This window comes from Elaeis guineensis, chromosome 11 (assembly GCF_000442705.2).
Source record: "Elaeis guineensis isolate ETL-2024a chromosome 11, EG11, whole genome shotgun sequence".
In the NCBI taxonomy this organism is placed as follows: domain Eukaryota; kingdom Viridiplantae; phylum Streptophyta; class Magnoliopsida; order Arecales; family Arecaceae; genus Elaeis; species Elaeis guineensis.
The window spans coordinates 6,603,961-6,629,174 of record NC_026003.2 but is presented as its reverse complement, the minus strand read 5'-3'; the positions used below and the strand labels follow the sequence as shown (position 1 = coordinate 6,629,174).

The window sequence follows — 25,214 nt, the reverse complement described above, 5'->3', positions numbered from 1 at the left end:
CCCAAAACTCACTGCTTCAAATTCCTCTACAGTTAAAACACGGTAAGCACTGGTAACTCCTTTGCAAGCTTTATCATCCTCCAACCTATAAATACTCCCAACATGCTTAAAGAACTTGCTTGTGTTTTTTGCGTCCCTAAGTTGATCATCAGGAGGTTGTCCACTGCAGTTTCGAAAGTATGAGAAACACTAGCAATAATCATCATGACAGGACTGACACATAACTCAGAACATAATAAAGTAGTTTTTGTATCCAAGGATTACCACCAAAAGTTTGTGTTTGTGTGTGTGCACCCGAGAGAAAGAGAGGGGGGGGGGCAGAGAGAGAAGACTACATGATTCTCCCATGCTCAAATAGTAAACCACTCAAATTTCCATGCTGCATAGTCGATCTACCTATCTGTTGAGTTTCATTGTTTAGGGGATAAGCCTCAAATCATCAATGTGGCCTTCCTTCAGTCACATATTATAAAATTCCTTTCAAATTATTTACATCAATAGCAGGTCAATAAAATATAGATATGCATATATGAGTGTAGGTTACCCTACACGCTAAATGTTAAATCTTTTATCAAAGATTTAACGAAATTTTTAAAATCAATTATGGATGATCCAAAATGAAGATCTCCACACCATTGGTTTGGATCTATGCCATGAAAAATGAATAAAACACAAAAATCATAGTTGTGGACATCTCTAACCTAGAATTAAGTGGGGGATATATGAACAATATCAATTGCACTAGTGTGTATAAACACATGATAGAGCGCATAAACAGAAAATCTACTTCATTAATCATGATCTAGACATCATAAAACATTGTTAGAAAAGAAGTCAATAAGTTTTGACAATTAGATCATAGCAAAACATGGTATGCTGTTTTAAAACAGTCCATTCTTTCACCCAATTGATGCCTAGGGTCAAGACCACCAAAACAGATGATATTTGGTTTTTGGACTATGCGAAAATTAACTGTGTCAATCTTCAGTTGGGTGGTCCAACATTGGTTTTAAATTATTAATTTGTCATAAAAGACATCAATTCCAAAACCACAGACGGGCCATTTAATTCAAAACTATTAATGGCTAAATGCTTTCATGGTTACTTAAGTAGGCAAAGCAAACTAAGATGGGCTTTAATAGTTTTGCATAATGTGCATGAGGAACCATAAAAATGGAACATAATGGCTTACCATGCTTAAGAATCTCAAGGACACCTAGAATTCGGTACCCTTCTAAATCCTATTAGTTATTGTTACTGGTTGCCATTACATCCAATATGAGAGCCTAGATGCACACAATGCCACAACATCTGCCACATTCCATATGCTCATGATATTTACTAATTCGCCAATCATCACTCTCCATCCTTTCTTAACTACTTTATCAGTCTTCGATGGACTTCTAGTTAGTTTCCTGTAAGCAAACTTCCAAGCTTTGAATCTACGTACAACCGACCTTCCATCAAGATAACACTTGAAACAAGGCAATAACATATTGATTTCTGTGAACATTTTGTCTCAGGTCAAACATTTTAACCATTTTGTTTCATTTTCATCTCACTGGAGCTAAAACAAGGCAAAAAGGTCAAGAAAAAGATGGAGGTAATATCATGTATAAATGCTAGACATATGCAAATAACCTTTCCATTTAAGAATATAGTGGCATATATTGTGCAAGGATTCAAGCGCCACTCACATAGGACATGATAGCCAGTGGCAAGCATGGCATGTGCAATGCCATGATAAACAAAAAAATTAAAATAAATAAATAATGTGCTTCAAATCAAAAATTACAACTAAAGATTTGCCAGTTGCAATGCTAGCCTATCACCAAAGCCAAAATGTACCAGCTGGCACAAATTGACACACGCCAACACCTAAAATCTTAACATCATGACAATTCAGCACTGTAGATATTGACCATGGAATTTATATGAAACTGCAAAATTGATATCTTGATTGCTAACATAAATTTAGAACATATGTAGCATACTAAGAATCCAATAGTTAAAAGAATTGGAATTATGATGTCCACTATAAAACCTGTCAAATTATAATCAATATGTCATATGGTATGGATTCGAAATTATGTACCTTGATTTTATCAAAATAACCATGTAAGTTAGATGATTGGTTTTGCTTCAAACAAGCAGATATGAGGCCAAAAGAAGTATTTAACTATGTTTAAGCTTGCTTTAGGAAAAATGAAATAGCCAAAACGTTCTAGTTGAAATGTTTTTTTGGATCATATCAAGAACCATGTAGATAGAATAATGATTTAAAAGAAAAACAACAAAGGATTGCACCTAAGGTCAATTCACATTTATTGCTGACAGAAACCCTATGAAAATATTGCTTATCTTAGACCCACAAACCAAAGCAAGGAGATCGACAATAGAAAAAAACTACATGTGTGCATGCGTGGAGATTGTCTACATGTCAAATGATCCACAATATTCCCCTATTTAAGCCATAAGCCTCACATGAATCAAATATTGGCCCAACATTAAAAGGGGTTTGTTCCTGCTCTACAGAATGTGAAGGTGGGATATTTGTGGGCAAAGGCAGGTCTAGCAGCCCTCCTGATAAATATGGGCTATTGTACAATCAACCTACAAATTCATGTTCAGGTGCTACTTAAATCCAAGTTTCTTGAATCCAATGAAAAACAAAGCGCAAGAGTAGGAAATATATAGAACAAGAACCAATAGAGGAGGTTTTCAAAATCTCGTGTAATGAGCATGAGCTTTCTGCCAAAAAAGCTTTCTGCCAAAAAGAAGGAAAAAATCTCAGACAATATCCTAGAAAAGCCAGTGAGAGAGAATGGTATGAAATCTAGTTGCATGAAAATTGGTGAAAACGAGAGGAGAATGAGTGCAACAACCGAAAAGTTGACTTTGCACAATCAAGCCATTTCAGTTTTTTAGTCACCATGAAATCTACCAAAAATATAACTCCCAATCAAAATAGAGATTGATCTTTCCTACTAAAATCATTTCTTAACAAAGATTTGAATTATTAATCAAAAACACATTTTAACCACAATGTAAGAACCTCCCAAATTTTTATCTCTGATGTGGAAAAAATAGAAAAAGAAAAATAAGCTAAATGCCTCCATCTAAAATGTAACTAAATAGATTCATATTTCATACCCAAAAAAAAGGAAAAAGGCATCCTAAAATTTCCTCACACCTCCTAGTTTATTAGATTTTGGTGGCACACACTTAACCTGTTGAATTTGCATGCCAAATAAGTGCTCATACATAACTAAAATATCACTATTGAGTCTCACACATGAATTTAGATCTGACTAATTTGACTCAGGATTAAAGATAAATGCACAACTATTAGAGTCTAATTCTTGCAACAACCAGAATCTTTAGCAGATTTTGAAAATAATGCAAATTTGTCCTCACGGTACTAATATGTTTTAGTTACAATCTTGGCAGAAATCCCTAAAATGATCCATGAGGTTGTCCAGTTGTAACTGTTACCCAGCCTGTTTAAGTCGGACTGGCCATCAATGTTTTGTCCAAACACAAGCCACAAATAAAATGACAAAATATGTCCATTTCAGTGAGTTGGGTTGAGTCTCCTTCATCATAAAAATTGTATACTTACTCTGTACAATAAAGAACAATGCTTTTCAACATCATGTCCAAATTCATCATTGTTCAGAAATCAACCATGCAAGTGACACTGTTAAATGCTATTGCTTTGCATACATGGAAACTCAGGTTCAAGTGCAGAGAAGAAGATATACCCAAGTGTCTCGATCATTCTTTTAAGAAGATCAAATTCCGAGTCTGCAGGAAATAAAGGCAACCCTAAGAACAACTCCGCAACAATACACCCAAAAGACCACATATCAATAGCAGTGGTATATCTGATGGAAAGGTTAAGAATCAAAACACAAGATAATCATATGATACGGCTGCCAAAAGTCTGTACTTATATGATATTCAATAATGAACAAAGTTAAAATTGAAGGGGAGTTTCTGAAATCAGTATAAAATTAGCCAATTCATACTGCCCAAACAAAAAACTCAAACCAAAAATTAATGTGGCAGATAAGGTCAAGCTCAAGCCCCTGATCTAACATCAGCATGTTAACAAGCAAATGAGGCTCAGATATTGTAATGAAGAATAAACACAGAATGGAAGAAGTATGATAGTAACTTCCTTAAAAAGTTTAGAACTGTGAGGGGAGATTCTATGATGTCAAAAAGGATACGGGTAGCCAAGAAGAACTTCTGGAGATCGGTAGTAACGGCTCTGCAATAAAAGGGGACCAAAACTTCCATGATAAGGACCAACAAATGTGAACTTACAGCGTGCACTGTACAATATTGTAAAACACATTAATCAAATGTAAGTCAAACACCAATGTGAGAAAGGATATGAAGACCTGAATGTATGAGTAAATTGTCTGACCCTCCATACATGCTGATCCAAAATCAATAATTTTTATTTCTGGTGGCTTCACACTGAAATTCAAGATGCCATGGCAAAGTTTAATGAACAGGCAAAAAGAAAAGAATTGCAGAAAATATAGTCAAGGTGCTAATAATGAACATCTCACCTAGTAGATATGAGTATATTTTCTGGTTTCAAATCACAATGTATAATTCCAGCATCTTTCATGACCATTAATGCATTCAAGATCTAGGAACATCATAGATAATATGTATGATCAGGTAAAACAAGCCTACAGGGCATCACAATGGAAAAGGCCGGTGCACTATCCAGATACATGTCTTACCTGTCTTGAGAACATTTGGACAATGTTCAATGACAACCCTTTGTAGTTATTCATTTTAATTAACTCAAACCTACAAAGCAAGAGTTTTGCCACCGGCACAAAAATCAGAGTTTATTTAAAATAAACTTAATTCATTATTGAATGAACAAGAAAGTCATTCAGTATAAGCAAAACATTTGACAACTAGCTTACAGGTTTGGGCCAAGAATTTCAAATGTGATGCATAAATGGCGCTGACAGACAAAATAATCAAGGATGCGGACAATATGATGTTCATCATCAGGGTCGAATTTCCGATTCAGCTGCAAGGTAACCAAAACATAATAAGCATCATAAAACTAATTTTGTGGGCATATTCAGCACGAGCATATCTGAGCACGAAATGTCAATTACCACGTGCAGAAGAGAGATCTCAACCGATGCTTGCCGATAATATGCAGGGTCATTTTTGATAATTTTAACAGCAACATAACTGTTGTTTTCAGAAACCCAGCACTTTGCTACTTGTCCAAAAGTGCCTTGGCCAAGGAGATCTTTGACAATATACCTACAAATTAGAAAAAATAATAAAAAGATTCAAACTTTGCTAAATCATTAATTTTTTACAGTGAAATTAGTTATAGATGTACTAAAATTCTGTTAAATTTGCATTATAGAAACTATTATGACAGCTTTAACATGCTTCACTGACATATCCCTGGTCAGTCAGGGGAAATGTTTTACTAGGCTGCTCCTACTTTTGTAATTTCCAAAATCTAAGCCCTGAGAATTTAGTCAAAAGAGTGGAAGAGGTAAAATCAGCTATCATTTATTAAACCTGATTTGTTTAACAATGAATGGAAGCACCTCTTATAAGTCTAATGCAATCTGAAATTCTGAATATGCAACAAGCCAACAAGATCTGCAACAATAAATCAATCATATGTAATCAGATACTTTAGAAATCGATATCTCTTTCACTACATTTGATAGATTTCAGTCTATCACTTATTCAAAAGACTGATAGCTATTAAGTGGGTTAGAGAACGAAAATATTAAGTTATGCTTTGCATACCACCAGAAAAATTTGAAGAAAGAATAGATAAACAATTACAGGCCAAGAAGTGTTGGGTTCTAGTGGTGCAGCGGAAGAACTAATGTTTAAAATTTTCATTCAAAACACCCCAGTGCACCGAAACCTTAATGCCCAGGAACCATTGATAATAGCAATCAAAGCATGAATCTACAAGAAGTATTAGGAAGCAGACTTTTTAAATTCTGATTTGGTGAAGAATTATTTCCACAAGACGTCCAAGTATTCGCCCTCCAACGATGATCAAACCCTCCTCCAGACCTGAGTCTAGACCTCTCAGAACCTCCTTCTGGCTTTGACCTCCTTCTTTAGGATCTCTTAAACCCTTAGAACTATTAGGAATAGGCTTGTCTTAAAAGAACAAACCTTATCCTAAAACCTAAGGTTGTAAGAGAGGGAGAGGAGTGGATAGGGCTTGCAGGAATTGAGTGATTGATCCCATCTGCCATCTCCTATTTATAGAATCAAAGGGGGTGCCAAATGAGAAGCCACGCCCCTCCCAAAAAGGCTTATCACATTCATATATCACTTATCTGAGAGTCTTCAAGCAGAAGGAATCATCAGAGGTGATACATCGATTCCTACCTTCTCCCACACGCACACATCACAAAGGGATGCTTTTAGCATCCCTTCTGAATCAGATTCATCCGAAAGTTGTCATGTGGCAAGTGCATTCAAATAGGAATCTAGATAACCAGATAAGAAGAGAAGAGGCAGCACCTTCTGCCCAAAGCAGAAGGACTCCTCTCACATCCTTTAGCATGATCTGCAGATCACTACGCATGCGCCAAGCAAAATCGAGCGTCTCACACCCATCCAGAAGGTATTCTCACACTTTAAAAAGTGTGCCAAGAAAGTTTAGGAGCTGATCTTCATGCCTTACGAGTCAAAGACCCAAAGCAGAAGGACTCTTGGTCCTTCTGCACGCCAAAGGGAGAGAGTGCGTGCGCTCCTTCACAATTAGTGTCAAGAGTCCATAACCACTTGTACTCTTGATTCCAAAATGTGTATAAGGGCTTTAGGTGCCCCATTTTTGGTTGCCTCTAGGTGGCTTGACCTAACTGAAATGCTTACCAAATTGGGTTAGCAAAATAGCAAGGATTGAGATCAAATCTGATCTCCTACGGAGCTAGGATTAGCCACACATGCTAGCATGCTTACCGACTATCCGATTGGATCCATAATTCCAATCAACCATATCAAATGGATCCTTGATCAATTCCCTAATGTGTGTGACCCATTGGCTAGCAGTAGGTCCGGATGTAAGTTGACATAATTTGATTAGACTCCTAATCGATTAAGGTCCAAATCCTGCCAATCTAAATTCAGTAATTAGAATCTTTTCTAATTGACAATCGAAGTAAATTCTTTAATTCGATCAAATCTACAAGTCAAGATTGACGTCTAGCAACGTATCATGACTACCCAGAAGATGTAAATTTTGATAGAAATACCAAATATACCCTTTAGTGGCAAATTACCATGCAATTCAATCCTTCGATCATCCTGCATTCCAAATATGTTCATGAATATAGAATCATGTCTAACTCAAACATATTCATATTGATACTCCATCGATCAATCATGACTCTGATGATGAAGCATTAAAAATTCTTTCTAATCTTCATCCTGCTTTGGCCAAAGACTTCCTAAGTCAGCAAGAGATGAGAATACATAGAAGTAATCGATTTTTTATTGACCGACTCACAACTTCCATACACATTCCACCATATCCAGAACATCCGATACATGTCTTTATGCCATGCATGGATATGAACCAAAATATGGATTTATGTGCACAAGATTCTATAGTGGTCTTAGGTCTAAGAATCACTTGCACAACTTCTACTTAGAGAACCATCTTTTAACATGCAAATAAGGCTCTATAAAATATTCTCTATCAGTGAGTCAATTCAGTGAACTCATTCCCTAATGAGTATCCACATTCTTGTATCAGTGTCTCACACAAGTGGCTTGTGAAATCAACCACCCTCTCCATTGAGCATACATAGAATGTGCTGGTCTATCCGAAACATTGATCCAAGACTCAATGTTCCTTCAATCAGAAATATTTTAGATTAGGATTTTAAGATTTTAGGTTTCACAGGGATGAACTCTTCATGGCCCTAAAACCATTGTCCTAATCTATGGGGTTATGTGCACAAGATTCTATGATGGTCTTAGGTCTAAGAATCACTTGCACAACTTCTACTTAGAGAACTATCTTTTGACATGCAAATAAAGCTCTATAAAATATTCTCTATCAGTGAGTCAATTCAGTGAACTCATTCCCTAATGAGTATCCACATTCTTGTATCAGTGTCTCACACAAGTGGCTTGTGAAATCAACCACCCTCTCCATTGAGCATACATAGAATGTGCTGGTCTATCCGAAACATTGATCCAAGACTCAATGTTCTTTCAATCAGAAATATTTTAGATTAGGATTTTAAGATTTTAAGTTTCACAGGCATGAACTCTTCATGGCCCTAAAACCATTGTCCTAATCTATGGGGTTCATCATAATTTTAAAAATAATAAGATGCAGCTAAAATGATGAATCATGCTGTATTTCATTAATAAATGAATAATATCATTACATGAGTTGGAAGTTTACAAAAAAAATCCCATCGCATCACTCATGCGATTGGCTTGCAGGGCACTCTTCTTTCAAGATGTATGGCTAACATAAAGAATTCAAGAGGGATGAAGGATATCCAAAACAGGTGATTTAAACCAAGGTTCGCCGTACCGGGCCGAACCGCCCGATACGAGGCGTACCGAGCCGGACCGGTAGTTTACCGGTCCGGTTCGGACCTTTTTTCGAAATATTCCTCGAACCGCCCCGAACTGCTCGGTTCGGTCCGGTTCGTATCCATACCGTCCAAAACCGGACAGTATGGATCGGTTCGGTCCGGTTCGACGTGAATCGAACCATACCGACATGCCCACATGAATAAAGTGGGGAGGGGGATGGGGTCAGAGACTTTTTAAATCATTGAGACTGTTAAGAGTTCTCTGAGAAGTCTCAGAGAACTTCCGAGGACCCGAAGCTTATGAAGGTCTCAACGAAACCGTTGAGACCTCCGAAAAATTAGAAAAAAAGAAAACAATTCCGTCAAATTGTAGGAGTGGTTCGAGGAGAGGCTGATATTTGATCGGAGATAAGATAATATGTTATTTTCGTAGTTAATATTTTTTTTTATTTTTGTTGTTAAAAATAGGATAAGAATGAGAAAGAATAAAAATAAAAAAAAATCATGCTAAAATCTTGTGATTTTGGTATGATTTAATTATATGTGATAGATCTTTGGAAGATCTACACGATGACATCAAAATTATTAATTTTTATTAATTATATATTTTTTTAAATATTTTTAAATATTTATTTATTTAAAAATTAAAAAAAAAATTTAGAAAAAAAATCAGAGTTTGAGAATCATGTTTAGAATGATTCAAGCTACTTAAATCTAATTTCAATTTTTTTTCAAATATTTGAAATAAAAAAAAATTATTTTTTTAATTATTTAAATTAAAAATTTTAATTATAAAATAAAAAATATATAAAAATAGTGTTATATTTTAGTTAATTTAAAAATATTATTTGAAGCATATAACATATTTATTTTGAATTTATAAATTTTAAAATAATTATTAAAATTATTTAAAAATTATATATAATTATTTTAATTATCGTTAAACTATCGTGTTTTGTTGTACTTGCATATATTTATAAGAAAAAAATTTAGAGCATGACGTTCGTTCACTTTAATTAATCAGCTATTTTATAGTATATATTTATTTATATAAAAATTATTAAAAAATTTAAAAAAAAAAATCAGTGTTAGTTTTGAAATTGAGAATAATGTTTAGAATGATTCAAAACAATTGAAATATTTGAATTTAACTTGAGATTTTTTTGATTTTTTTTTTGTAAATATTTAAATAGTAAAAAATATTATCAAATAAAAAATATATGTAATTAGTGTTATATTATAGGTAATTCGAAATAATTAGTATTTTGTTATACCTGCAAAAATGAGTAAGAAGAAAGATCCAGAACGTGACATCGGTTGGGATCATGGCGAGATGCTCTCGGCTCGGCATCATTGGAGATGCAAATGGTGCAACACAGAGTTCAAAGAAGGAGGGGTGATTAGGTTGAAGCAGCATCTGGCTGGTGGTTATCCTGATGTGTCCATGTATCGAAAATGTCCGCAAGAGGTCCGATAATTGATGAAAAAGCACTTTACTGATTCGAAAGCAGCGAAGGAAAGGGCAAAGCAGAAAAAAATCGAAGTAGACCGTCGAGCTGCAGAGCCACCTTCTTATCACTCTAGAGAGTTAGAGGCTTCTGCTCCAGATGATGAGAAGGCACAGATTGAGACTGCCATTCAGGCGAGCTTGGCAGATCAGTACCAGCAAGAGGAGATGGCCCGATACAGAGAGCGAATCGGACCATCATACTACGAATCAGAATCTGGATCAGCGACTAGTAGGGGAGAATTCGAGTTGAGGACTACCTCAGTCAGAGAGCTTGGTGGTAGAGGGAGCAGCCGCAGCATGTCTTCTTTGTTGGGAGCTTTTGGCAGTAGGAGGTCCTCCAAAGATATTCCAGCAGGAGCCAGCATTCAGAATTTAGATCCACATGCTTTGCCCAGCAAGGATTCAAAGCAGCAGAGAATTGACAGTATGCTGAAAAAAGATAAGAAGAAGGATATGTGGCGAGCTATTAAATCATGGTTTCATTTCAGTCATATTCCAGCAAATGCAGCAGCCAATCCTCACTACCGATCTGCTATTTCAGCCATAGAAACTGTCGGCCAGGGTGTAGATCCTCCAGGACCTAAGGACATCTATGGTCAGCTTCTTGACAGCAATAAGGAGGATCTACAGAGATGGATTACTTCTTACAAAAATAAATGGCCTACATACGGTCTAACAGTGATGTATGATGGTTGGATAGGTCCTACTAGACGAAGCATCATTAATTTTTTGACATACTGTGATGGAAAAATATTTTTTCACAAATCAATCGATGCTTCAGATAAGATGCACGATGCCACATGTATCCTTGGTCTGATGGAGGAGGTGATTGATTCAGTGGGTGAGCAGCATGTCGTGTAGGTCATCACAGATAACGGACCACAATATAAGGCTGCCGGAGAGTTGCTGATGGAGCAGCGACCGCAGATATATTGGACCCCATGTGCTGCACATTGCATTGATCTTATTTGATGGATATCGAAAAGATTCGCAGGGTGCAGCAGGTAGTGAAGATTGCCCAGACTATTACTAGATTCATCTACAACCACACATGGGTTCTTTCATTGATGCGGACGTATACTGGGGGGGAGATCTTACGATCGAATATCATACGGTTTGCTACCAACTACATAGCACTTGATAGTCTTCTTCAGAAGAAAACAGCCCTACGTTAGATGTTTGTCAGTGCCGAGTGGCAGGAGAACAGATATGCGAGGGCCGGCACTGATGGAAGTCACGTGGAGAACTTGATGACGAATCAGTCATTTTGGCAGCGGGCTGAGAAGATAGTGAAGGCTATCAAGCCTTTATATGAGGTACTTCGCACCGTGGACAGCGAGAGATACCCCCAGATAGGCTTCCTATATTACATGATGGAAAGAACAAAGAAACAGATTAGTGAGAATGATCCCAAGCATGCTCAAGAATTCATTAACATTATTGAGCGCCGTTGGGACTATCAGATGGGCAGAGATTTGCATCTAGCTGGTAAGTTTGGATTCGAGAATGTTTTAAAATATTTTTTCGAAGCATGAAAATAAAATTATGCTTAATCAGTCTTGAAATTTATCTGCAGCTTATTACTTGAATCCGAGATTTCAGTATACTATTCCGGGAATAGATATGGATAGCGAGCTTCTTGCTGCTCTTCGCAATATTATATATAAGATGATGCCTGATCCAAAAATCACATCGTTGTGTCTGCAAGAGGTATGCTAGTTTAAAACAGATGTAATTATTCAACTGAATTCGATCCGATATATTTATAAATAATAAATATATTTTATTTCAGACGAAACAGTTTAGAGAGGGATCAGACAGTTTTGGAGTTCCATCAGCTGTCGTAAGCAAAAAGCAGATGAATCCAGGTAAATTACATATCAATAATGAGCAATGTAGATTGATATGTAATTTTGCTTAATAATATCATCAAATTTGATATGTAATTTTGCTTTTGAAGCTGAATGGTGGATTCATTTTGGAACGTCAACAGAAAATTTAAGACATATGCCTGTCCATATTCTTTCTCAGACGGTCTCTGCTAGTGGCTGTGAGCGTAATTGATCCACTTTCGCCCTTATCCACAGCAAACAGAGAAATCGTCTGACACAAAAATGCCTCGACGATCTTGTATATATTCACTACAATCTGAGGTTGAGGCTAAAATATATTCAGGAGGAAGTTCAGTTGAAGTACACTGATCCGACGCTGGATGATTATGCCGACGAGGATGACGATCCGATCATCGGATGGCTTGCAGATCAGCAGCAGGAGCCAGAGCTTGATGAGCCAGGATCCCCTCCACCACGACCAGCCAATGTGGTGGCGAGGGAGATCAGGGTGGATCCAGGGCAATGAGCAGAAAAAAATATTCCACATAGGGTTCCAGCTGATCAGCCACAATCTGAGGAGACACAAGGGACTCATTCATCACATGACTCGCTATCCGATACATCTTCCCAGAGATTCGAATGAAAGATGTATAAGCGATCCTCCCGACAGCCAGCAAGAAGACATCCATCCTCCCAATCACAGAAAACTCAGTCACAGAGGGGCACAAGGGAGAGAAAGGAAAAGATAGTTGTACGTGCACCACTCTCGAGAGTACAGAAGCTATCTGATTCAGATACGGACACCATGGAGAGTGATGATGATACTGGTAGTAGTAGCCATAGATCTGATGATCAGGGAGGAACTGGAGGACAAGAGACCACCGTTTATGAGACACAGCCACAGGATGATATTCGATTCACCGGTGAGTCTCAATTTACGCATGTCACACAGGATAGGGATCATGATGGACGAGTCGGTAGAGATCGTGGGGAGCCGATTTCATATAGACGATGGGCTCCTAGAGGTCGTCCAGCATATGATGCAGCTGCGGACGATCTTGCACGTGGAGTAGGATCCATGGATGTATCTGGATCATCCTCGCATTATGGATCCTATTATCCACAGCCACCTTATGATCCATACATATGGTGCATCCGAGGCATCATCTTCTAGTGGTTATTACCCTATGCAGCCTGAAGTATCTTACGGATCAGATTTTGCTACTGGCATATTTAGATGGACTCCTCCATAACCGTACCATCATCTCGAGGATACTTCTCAGAATCAAAATTTTAGTGAGAGGTCTGAAATGTCTTACAATCCAGAGAGAATGCCTTATGGGATGATGAATATTCGAGAGTACGGTGCAGCTTGGCTAGAGGGTTGGACTGATGTCCCTTCAGACTATGTTAATGATCCAAACATCTACGAGCGTCACAGACACTCGACAAGAAATTAAATGCAGAGTACATCTTAAGGTTCGTATATCAGTTATTGCACTTTGTACTTAAATATTTAGATACATTTTAATGCGTATTTTATATATTTTTTCTTTAGTTTTAAGATGACATAGTTAAAATATAATGTAAATAAATATATGTTTAAAATTTTGGATCAAGAGTCTTTGTACCGCAATCTAACTCTAAATTGAACCCAAATATGTCAATAATATGCAATATAATGCCATATTGAGATTGTTTTTATCAATTATTAATTTTAAAAATTCAAAAAAAAATAAAAAAAAAATTTGTGTACTGGTACCGGACCGATATGCCTGGACGTACCGTATGTCGGTACAGTACAGTACTGATACCATACCGTACCGGTCTGGCACCGGCACACCGTCCGGTACCGGTACAGCGAACCTTGATTTAAACAATCATATATGGTGGAGTATATTACATGAGAGAATGCATGATAAACACAGGTTTGTTGATTGGAAAAAAAAGGATATGATACTTGAGTTTGTAGCTCATACCAAGGAAACTTCCTGACCATCAACATAAGCTAGTACTTTTGTATGTAGACACCGGCAGAAAGAAGAAAATAAATAAAACTGAAACATGCACGAGAATAAGATTCATAAAATATGAATGCATTGTTTATATGAGTTAAGTACAAACTATATAAAAGGAATGTGGTCAGAAAAGATGAGCTGGGAAGTGTTTTTCAAGAAAATAAGGCAAAGATAGCCTTTAAAATGATACATCAAGGTAACAAATGAGAGTAGGATGAACCAAAGCTAAGGTCAAGAAAATATGAGAGGAATTGGGTGTATGTAGTTAATTAGCTTATCTAATAAGATCAACGAAACCGGAGGCTGCCAAATGGTTGGGGAATCATTACAATAACTAATCTATAAGAGTAAAGGTGATATACAAAATTTATGCCAATTACCATGGACTGCCACTTTATAAAGAAAGAAAGAAGGTTGATAAAACCTCTAGTTGCCATAATCGAAACTGGCACAGGCGCCTGAAAGCTGAAAGTTTAGAAATACTTATAGCAAAGAAGCCCTTAGGAAGCAGGTGCAAGTTCAAGATTCTAGGAAGATTCAGAAGTGGGTGTGGTATCTGGGTAGAAGATTCCGCTTACTAAGGATAAAGTAGTATTTGAGAAAAAATAATATAAAATTATAAACTGGGTCTGGGTATATGCCATCAATGGAATCTGTTTTCTTGTTTTAGCAAGTGATGAAAGATTCCTTAAGAAATGGTATTTATCAATATAGTCAAAGAAACAGGTTTAGAAGAAGAATGATGCTTATTCATAAGTAGAAAGAAAAAGGATTTCATTAGAGAATGGGCAGAAATATAAGCTAATCATTGAATGAAGGATGAACAGTGTTGGGTATAAAATACCCACGGCCGAAGTTCTCAGCGGGATTAGCCCTTGCGAGCTCAGCCCAGACCCCTACAGGAGCCGGGCTACGTCGCCAACGTCAACCGCCGGTAAGATCCGTCCGGACTCCTACGGGAGCCGGACTCCGCACCTGACTTTAATTGAAGGAAGACTCCGCCCGGACTCCTACGGGAACCGGGCTCCGATCGCAACATCAACTCCAAGAGGACTCCGCCCGGACTCCTACGGAAGCCGGACTCCGCCCACGACTCCAACCTCAAGGGGGACTCCGCCCGGACTCCTACGGGAGCCGAGCTCCATCGCCAACTTCAACTGCCGGTAAGATCCGCCCGGACTCCTACGGGAGCCGGACTCCGCACCTGACTTTAATTGCAGAAAGACTCCGCCCGGACTCCTACGGGAACCGGGCTCCGATCGCAACATCAACTCCAGGAGGACTCCGCCCGGACTCCTACGGGAGCCGGGCTCCGCCCACGACTCCAACCTCAAGGGGGACTCCGCCCGGACTCCTACGGGAGCCGAGCTCCATCGCCAACTTCAACTGCCGGTAAGATCCGTCCGGACTCCTACGGGAGCCGGACTCCGCACCTGACTTTAATTGCAGGAAGACTCCGCCCGGACTCCTACGGGAACCGGGCTCCGATCGCAACATCAACTCCAGGAGGACTCCGCCCGGACTCCTACGGGAGCCGGGCTCCGCCCACGACTCCAACCTCAAGGGGGACTCCGCCCGGACTCCTACGGGAGCCGGGCTTCGTCGCCAACGTCAACCGCCGGTAAGATCCGCCCGGACTCCGCACCTGACTTTAATTGCAGGAGGACTCCGCCCGGACTCCTACGGGAACCGGGCTCTGATCGCAACACCAACCTCAAAAGGGACTCCGTTCGGACTCCTACGGGAGCCGAGCTCCATCGCCAACTTCAACTGCCGGTAAGATCCGCCCGGACTCCTACGGGAGCCGGACTCCGCAACTGACTTTAATTGCAGGAGGACTCCACCCGGACTCCTACGGGAACCGGGCTCCGACCGCAACATCAACCCCAGGAGGACTCCGCCCGGACTCCTACGGGAGCCGGGCTTCGTCGCCAACGTCAACCGCCGGTAAGATCCGTCCGGACTCCTGCGGGAGCCGGACTCCGCACCTAACTTCAATTGCAGGAGGACTCCGCCCAGACTCCTACGGGAACCGAGCTCCATCGCCAACTTCAACTGCAGAAGGACTCCGCCCGAACTTCTACGGGAGACGGACTCCGTCCGCCACATCAACTCTGAGAGGACTCCGCCCGGTCTCCTACGGGAGCCGAGTTCCGTCCCCGACACCAACGGCTGCAGACAGACTTCGTCCGGACTCCTGCGGGAGCCGGACTCTGCCCACGACCCCAACTGCAAGTAGACTTCGTCCGGACTTCTACGGGTGCTGGACCTCGCTACCGACTCCAACCAAGCTCCGACCGACAAGTCTGGACCCCCTGGCGGGCCACAATAACGGATAACACTGCTCCACTCCCTGCAGCGGACCCTACGCGACCCCATTACTCCCTGACAGGCTGTATTAACGGCCATGATTCTGCTCCACTCCCTGCGGCGGATCCTGTGCGATTCCACCACCCCCAGATGAGTCACGACAGCGGATGCCGCTCCACTCCCCGTAACTGATCCCGCGTGGCAAGCAACGGCAATAGCCACGACCCCACTCCACTACTCTCCGCAATAAATTCCTCCTGACTCTGGGCGGCCCACGACCAGACGGTTACAGGCGTCGCTATCAATCTGTTGCCCTCTCCATCTATAAAAGGGAAACCCCAGATACGTTATTCTATAAGCTCTCATCTTTCATCTAAAAACTCTGCTAAATTCTCCGTTCGAGCACTCCATTCTTGTTGAGGCAGAGAACTGACTTGAGCGTCGGAGGGTCTTGCCGGAGCAACCCCACCTCCGGTTTAGACTTCCTTTGCAGGTCCCGGCGGCGACCGCGACTTCCTCGACTCCAGCTTCTCCGGCGCAAGCGGATTTTTGCACCAACAAACAGAAACAGCAAAGAAATAAGCATGATTCATATGATAGCATGCATCACTCACCACATTGGTGCAAATTCAGAAAGATCTGAGGGGTGTGTAATTACAGCCTTGTATCACATAATATTAGGCCATAGTTCAATATTTGGGGCCATGCATTGTGGTGCAGATTGATACATAACAACGCACATGCTTTTAACTTAAAGCCCATATATCATCAATGCATGTATATTACTCTTTCAAAAACAAAATATGTAAAACTCTAATTGATTATATGGTTTCTTATAGTTCTTAATTTAGAATTTCAGCTCTTCTTTTTATTGTCCTTTAGTTTCTGCTATCATGCAAATTCATGGAAGTTTGTGAGTAAGAATTCTCAAAATTGTGTGATGCACATCTTTTAGGATACCTTGATTCATATCTGCATCTTTAATATATATTATGATGGCTACATTGTTTTAGAGAAGTTAAAAATTTATGTTTGAATCACCAAAACATGTCCGCTTGCCACAAGAAAGTAGTTGATACTTGATGGTAATCTAGAAGCAAAATATCTTCCTAATATATCTTTCCCTGGTGGTTGCCAATTAGTACTTTTGTGAATAATGTAGTAAATCTTCCTTCATTTGTGCATTTCAAGTTTAAACATTATGCATCATGGTATGGTTCTGCCACAAGCCTTGACCTAGGCATAACACACTATTTTAACTTTAATCCTTGAGCATGCAGTTCAAGCTACTCTAAAATTAAATATTCACCTTTTGGCATACCACTTACGTCATAGGGCATATTTTCAACTTCGATTTGTCAATCACCTGTTCAAAAGCACACAACAGTTCTATATGTACAAAGCGACATTGTGAGTTAACATCGATTGTGCCATGTGACATGTGAGTTCCGTGTCATCAATATAGGTTATTGAGTTTCTAATAAAATCGAAGTCAAGTTACCATTTTAAAAACCACCGAAATAACAATAACTTCTCACTATATCCCGAAAAGAAAAAAAACAAGGTAGACAATAACACCAAATATAGGTGAAATTCTATGTTGATAAGAAGAGAATGCTAATGAATAATTTGCAAGTACCAAGATCGACATATTGGCACCAAAAATAAATCGGTAAGTACTTGAAGGTGCCAGGCAGTGCACAAGTAAAAGAAGAGAAGATGAAGAGAAATCCAAGCAAGGAAACACAAATTAAAAAAGGATATGATGCACGCAGTCTGAGTTTTTTCGGTCAGAAATATATATTAAAAGAAAAAAGAGTTTATACCCTCTATGCAAAAATAACCAAATGAAAGTAGGGATCAAATTCAAGAATTTAACATTTCTTGCTACTGACTTCCTCTATAAATTTTCAAAATTCTATGACCATGCCTTTCTAAACTTCATCTAATGTCAGAACTAACATACCCAATTTTCCTTAAAATGCACCTTCTTTGGTATCACTTTAAATAAAAGAAAAAAGCGGACTCCAATCAGCATGGGCAAGGTTCATTGTACTGGTGCATATGCCCATAATGGACATATTGTACTATACTTGTCCCCAACTGAGACTTGGTATGGAGGGTGTACCAAATCACAATATGCCAAACTGACTCTTATATTGAGATATGGATATTATACTATCATGGCAGCAATACAGGGTCCGGTACCAAGATGGCGAATCTTGAGCAAGAATAATCTTTCTTAGAAATGAATTCAATAACCTCTAATCCACTGAAACAGTGGGCCTAAATTTAGTCACCAACCTCAACCCTGATAGCTATATCAATATCAGCATAAAAAAGAACCAATCAGAAGGTCACTAACGTCTTGATAGTCATGAGCTTTGATTTGGGTTCTGCATTCCTTAATGGTCTGATCTTTGTGACAGTAATGTTAAAAGTCTGCCTTTCTGAATTGCTCATATGAATTAGATGAACCCTCAAGAAAAAAACCAACGCACACAAACACACACAAAAAAAAAGTGACTCTCTTTAGAAGGCTTAGCAAAAAGATTCAAGAGCTAAGAAACACGCATGGAATAGGAGCATCCTTTGAAGGTTTTCAGTTGTCAGCCAGAGTTTGTAGTGTTCAGTCATGTATCCAAAATACAAACACCTGGTAGTTGATATTAGTATGACTAAGAAAGTCATTTCTGGTTTTAAATTGATACTCATTAAAATCAGAAGCAAAGTTGAAATTTGATCCAAATTACTAGCACAGATATCAACAAATCCATGACTATGGTAGACTCCACATACCGAAATCTGTAAGGAACCTGTTACAATTTCAACAAAATATGCAATTATGCAGTTATCAAAGAACAGTACTTGGAACAATTTACCATCTTGCATGCTTCATCTATGACCTCCAGCCATTCTCCTCAGAAAAATGTGTAATAATAAAATAAGCCTTCAATATTGTTAACCACTTTCTGAAACTCATCATTAAGGATTAAATTTGTCAAATAATTGGGTGATATGCACTAAAAAACTTTTGCATTTGAATCTAGCATCTCTGTATCACTAGAAAACTCCTAACTCCACATGAAACACAGTTCCCCATGAGGAAGGACAGACTTTTCCTAAATCAATCAAAGTCATGCTTCAACAAGATTCTGATAGTAGTTCTCTAGGTTTTAGTCCCCGCATTTCTCATAGAGATTCTCCAATATCTCATCTTTAATACAAGTGACAATACCATCATTGTCCCTAACTCTTAAGGTGTCTCCTATTCCCTCTTCCAAAGCCATCATGTATGGTACCTAAATGTTCTTTTAACAGCTTGTTGTCTTCCTTTTAATTTAGTTTATTATGCAAGATACTCCATTATTTAAGTTTATTAGACCATTTAAAGCGCTAGACCTTTCTATGCCCACATCCAATAAGTTGCATTTTGCCATCATCTTGCTTACAGACATCATTGACATTTCCTCCAGTACATGCCAGAAAGCAGATTTTGATGAAAATGAAGATGAGATGTAAGCATAAGCAGCAAGCACTCCACATGTGAACTTTAATGATAAGGAGCAAAAGCATGTAACAAAATATTAATTCAGTTTTGGAACCAAACCTTTGTTTTGACACCATATTGACCAACACAAAATTCACATATAAGATGAGGTTTGAATCTGCATTATCATGGCCATCATTCTTTACTCCAACTGATGGATTGGTAAGGAATCGCTTTGGGTTCAGCGCCTCCGAATACTTAAAATTTGGGCTACATATTTGGAAAGTTTCAAGTATGTCTTTGGTTACCCTTGCCACCAGCTGCACAAGTAAAATTGCCAGTCACTTCATAAATCCATATTCTTTCAAAATTTCCATCCAACAAACATTAGTTATGTTGTACAACTGTAGGAATGAAATAATATGCAAAAAAAACTGTTCTATAATGATGCATCAACATCTATTTTATCTCCATTCATTATTCATTGTTTTCAGTATTTTTTTTTAGTTAATTTCTTTTGGGGTCAAGAAAAACTGATGTATTGTTCACAGATACTATCCATGCTACAGTATCATGAGTGTAATTGCACAGACAGGATCCAAGGGATATGAGGGTTATTTTGGTTCCTTAATTAATTAGTTTCAGTTGGCTGTTGTCTGAGTTTTATTTCTATATTAGGGAGTCCAAGTAGGGCTAGAAATGGTGGTCCTTTGAGGCTATACAAAAGGGTATACAGCTGAGAAGATGATAATTCAGGATTTTTTTTATGTGAAAAGTTTATTGAAGTAAAGGTCATAGCATACACTTTATGACCATATTTAAAATTGTATCCTTGTTTTTATTCTACAACAATCTAGAATAATTGAGTTAATAGGTAATGCATAAAACTCTTGAACAACCAGTTATGGAGGCATGTTATATGGATATATATGCAAGGGCAGGGCCAAGTAAAGGCTTGGAGAGCCAATGACACCCCTATAAGCTTAAATTTCCCTCTTAACCCTGCTAACTTAACCATCTTGGAACCCATTGTAATTCTTTCTCCCTCGACACAGCCCCCCTAAAACTAGAGTACACATACAAAGTGGGCCCCATAAACTAGAAATTGCTCTTCATGCATCAAAAAATTGAATAATTCAATTTGCTATGGAAGAATGGGCCCCTAGCAATAGATCCCATCCTCTCTAACTCATCAACATCTGTGCACATTCATCCTTTTTTTCTCTTAATTTCATATGGTCAATGGTTCTCCCTGACCTATGGACGAACTAGTCTAGGTGTGTCAGAGCCATTTTGTATCATCAACCAACTTAATAAGTATCACAAGTTTATTTTCTTGTAATCTTTCTTCATTTATGCTTCCATATCTCAAACAAGTCTTTTCTCTTTTCATTCCATAGATGGGTATATCAATCATCTCATGATAGACACCAAAAATCAGCTTTGGTTTTCTACCTATATAGGTGATCCATCTTTAAAATGCTTGAAATTGTATGCACAATAATGTCAAGAATGCTGAGCCCTCGATTGTTAACAACACTAAGCCCTGGGTTGTGCCATGCCTTCACAGTTCTATCGATGCCAAAAACCTCACTCTTCATTGATATTCCTATTCATTGAAGCATGTGTAATTGCAACTCTGTTCTTCTATTTTTGTCTTGGACCACTTCAATGGTTTCCTAGTTACCATTGTAAGGTTTGTACGAGCAATAAAGACTATTCTTATGTGCACTAGAGCACTTGAATCCATGATTTGTATAGTGTAGCACAGCCATTATTGATGTAAAGCTTCTCTTGGCACCCCTAGGGTTAAATTCTAGTTCCGCCTATGTATATATGAGCTTAAGATGGTGGGAACTATATTTCTTATAAGGGGTGGCTTTTTATCTACTCTATAGTTGACTCTCTTTTCAATTTTTGTATTCCTCTATATTTGAAAAATTTTTAAGGAAAAAGGAAGAAAGCTTGCAATCTATTATCCAATTTACAATCCTGTCCAATTTAACCACCTCTACAATTTATGACTGAGTCCCAATCTCAACCAGGAATGATGGTGCCATGGGCTGGAGGTCTCCTCATGCATCTCATTTCCAATTGCTAAGAGGGAAAGCATACCCTTAACCTCCTCAATTGCACCTCCTTTGTATACAAAGAGATAGCATCCATCATTGGATTAGAAATAATTGTTTATGTCTTACATAATCATAAATCATGCATAACAATGATGTAATGAATAATCTTAATGCTCAAGACACCCAAATCGACTTGTTGTTAACCATATTGCCTATAGGCCATCCAGGGTTCCATGGTATACATGGTCCATCAGGACTTGAAGAGATGAAAGGGGAAGGGTGAGATTCACTCCATATTTTTCATGGACATTAGCTGTGGTTTGATCTCCTTTTATATAAGTTTATTTTCAGATATAAGAAACTTTAAGTTAAAAATACAATCAAATCAGTTTCCTGGATTGTGCAGGTTCTAGCCTGATTAAATTTGCATATATGGATGGTAATTACTAGGATTGAGCATAGGAGATTCTATATATTTTCTTACTTATTCGTTGATGCATATTTTCTACACTTCTATTTAGAACTTTACAAGCAAGAAAAGAAACTTGGAACTAGTCAATAATATATATAGACTCCACTTAGCAACAGCATATATATGTGTGTAGTGCAGGTATATATGTACATATTTACATATGTAGCTATCAAGTTCAAATTTCATTTATCAAATAAGTTGCTTCAATGCTTCGTAAAAGTAAGGAATGTAACAATACCTACCTATCACTATAGACCAATTAAAAGCAATAACCACAATAGGTTACTTAACATGCCTTAAGAGTGTTCTCTAAGGAGGTTGATCAAGGAGGCTTTGCACCAGATGACCTCTCACTCTTAAGAGTATCTAGAATATTTCTCTAATTTATGAGTCTTTTTGTGTCAATGGGTGCTAAATATAATAGATGTGTTATGGCCATTAATTTCTGATATTTGTGAGAGTAAACTTATGGAAATAAAAAACTAAAATAGATTATAATATATGCATAGCTGAAGTAAAGTTAACTGGAATGGAGTGCTAACCATGGTTGTTGGAGGCCAAAATCTCAACATGCCTACCTTTAAGACATTCTTATGAGTTAGTTCTATATGGACAAACTCCAGAATACATGCCAGATGAATAGTTGTCATAGAAAGATACATGATAGTGATAGCAAAATAATATAAGACAACAATCAAGGTATGTATATTGAACACTTTAGCTTGTCAAGCAACAGTTTAAATGCATATATAAAGGAGGAATGTGGTACAGATGAGGTCACAGAGGCAGATTTGAGGTTGGAATGGAAAGTAAGAGGTTAATAAAAAGGAATCCAGGAAACTTTTTGGAATTCACATTAACAGTGGATAACACATAATTCAAAAAGTTCAATAATGGCCAACATAGATGCAATAAAGCGTCCAAGTTGTTGGCTTAAGATCGCTTGATTTGTAATGATACAAAAGAATTTATGGAGTTCTTACTTTTAATAGATGAGCTGCCTTCCCACACAAATGAATGGAGAAGAATGTTCCTACAACGAACCAATTAATTGTAGCTTTTGAGTATCATGCTTGCAATGCATATTGGTAATGCAGAATATAGAACAGGATTATATCTACAGCGGTTTATAGGAAGGGTAAACTTTTGGTGTTTTCATTTTGGTTGGAGGGGTGATTAACTAGTGTCAAGTATGTTCGTATTGGTTCTCCTTAGTATTCTAGAAGTAACTCTACAGATCTGTTCCATAGCCTTTAGAAACCTCTAGTAATAGGAAAATTTATCATTCTAGTCTGTTAGACCTTCAGGGTAACAAACAGACCTTGAAAAATCCAAAGGTGCCACTTACCTCCTCCACTATAGCTCACTCTAGCAGACCAGAAACCAAGAACGCATCGCTAGCAAAGTCTTGTGGCAATGATATAAGTCAAATGATAGGGTCGTTCATTCCTATACCTAAAAACAGATGAAAAGACCTCCTTGCAGCCAATGCATGCACAAGTCTTTTCTTCAGCTTCTCTTTTTAGTCAATTCAAGAAAATAATAGGCCTTTTGCTGGACAAAATCAATTTTCGAAGCTCGTGAAGCTCAATTCCGAAAATCCGCAGAAATACATTACCATATTACGAAGCAGAATGCAGAAAAGCTTCTTTCTTTTTTCCATAAATTTCAAAGCTCAGAAAGCTGAAGTGACGGGAATTGAAAACGTACAGGCCTCCTCACGATGATCCGTACTGTGCCAGGTTTCACCGATACCCCGGTAGAAGACTGCGGCGATGACACATAAGGACGGAAAGCCTCTCCACTCGGCATCCACGATGACGAGCAGCCGGAATCGGCCGACGCGGCCCCGTCCGACTCTCCCGTACGAGATCCATCCTCCTTGCTACTCTCACCCTCCTCCATCGCCCTGTCGCCGCCCGATCAGCCACCAACCACCATCCGATCACCGCGCCACGAGGTCCTATCAAAGCAACCGACCGCCAATCGCCACCGCACCGATGCCCCCCGTCTGATCCAGGCGCCGAATCCCGCCAGAAGATTCAAGTCCCATCTCAGTGCTGTTCCTGCCGCACCATCGGATCAATCGCAGCGGCAAATCCGGCGGCAATGGAGGAGATCCGGAGCTCGAAGATGGAAGGATAAAGACACTCGAGATGGGGAGGGGATGGATTAAGGCTAGGGTTTAAGGACGAGAGGGGATGGATTCGCCCTCTTGCGGGGTGGGGGATGAACGAGGCCGGGAATCGGAGGCCGGGAAGAGACTTGGGCTTGGGGTTCCTTGTCCGCCTCCGTTTGTCCTCCTCTCTCTTGCCAAAGGGGCCGCTTATTAAATATTTCTGGGTCACTTAGCCACGCCTTGCCACCGAGAAAGAAACCAAGCATTGGAACCCGTATCGCCGGCCCCGCTCGGAGGCTCTCAGCTCGCCAGGATTTTACAAAACTGCCGTTATAATTAATGAGTAAACTGGTTGGAGACCCACGCTTTGCACCGAATCTGACGTATGAAAATAATTTTTTTAAATATAATTAAATTTAAAATATATATATATAAATAATAAAATAATATTTATTTAAATTCTCAAGACCACTTTATATTTTCAACTATCTATATAAATAAATTTTAATTATAAAAATATAATAATATTATATATTAATAACATAATTTAATGTGAAGAGGTATTGTTTTCATATGGCATACAAAATTCATTTGAAAAATTGAGTTGGTAATATTCTAATATTTTTTCATAAAATATTATTATATATATATATATATTTTATTAATGGCATCTTGTTGGGTCTCAATTATGCCACCATAATTTTTTTTTTTTTGTATAGATAAATCCATAACAAATTTTTTTTTTCTCTTTGCATACATAAAAATCAACAATAAACTTTTAAATCCGAGATTTTACATGG

At 38.6% G+C, this 25,214-nt stretch overlaps 1 protein-coding gene and 1 pseudogene across 6 annotated transcripts in view; one reads left to right on the top strand and one right to left on the bottom strand.

Annotated features, from left to right (window-relative positions):
• LOC105053521 (dual specificity protein kinase YAK1 homolog) overlaps positions 1–24,608 on the bottom strand; it is a 36,681-nt gene extending 12,073 nt beyond the window's left edge. For all 6 annotated transcript variants that reach the window (XR_012135256.1, XR_833467.4, XR_012135257.1 and 3 more), the window contains exons 1-10: positions 24,006–24,608; positions 19,872–20,071; positions 5,157–5,310; positions 4,956–5,065; positions 4,764–4,833; positions 4,584–4,666; positions 4,410–4,488; positions 4,236–4,276; positions 3,765–3,887; positions 13–163 (exon numbers count right to left, since the gene is read on the bottom strand). Coding sequence is in view for 1 of the 6 variants with exons in the window: in XM_010934723.4 (XP_010933025.2) it covers positions 13–163; positions 3,765–3,887; positions 4,236–4,276; positions 4,410–4,488; positions 4,584–4,666; positions 4,764–4,833; positions 4,956–5,065; positions 5,157–5,310; positions 19,872–20,071; positions 24,006–24,200 (1,206 nt within the window). In the remaining 5 variants the exon portion in view is untranslated. The remainder of the gene's footprint in view (positions 1–12; positions 164–3,764; positions 3,888–4,235; positions 4,277–4,409; positions 4,489–4,583; positions 4,667–4,763; positions 4,834–4,955; positions 5,066–5,156; positions 5,311–19,871; positions 20,072–24,005) is intronic.
• LOC140852353 (uncharacterized) lies at positions 9,829–12,400 on the top strand (annotated as a pseudogene).
• Positions 24,609–25,214: the final 606 nt, after the last annotated feature.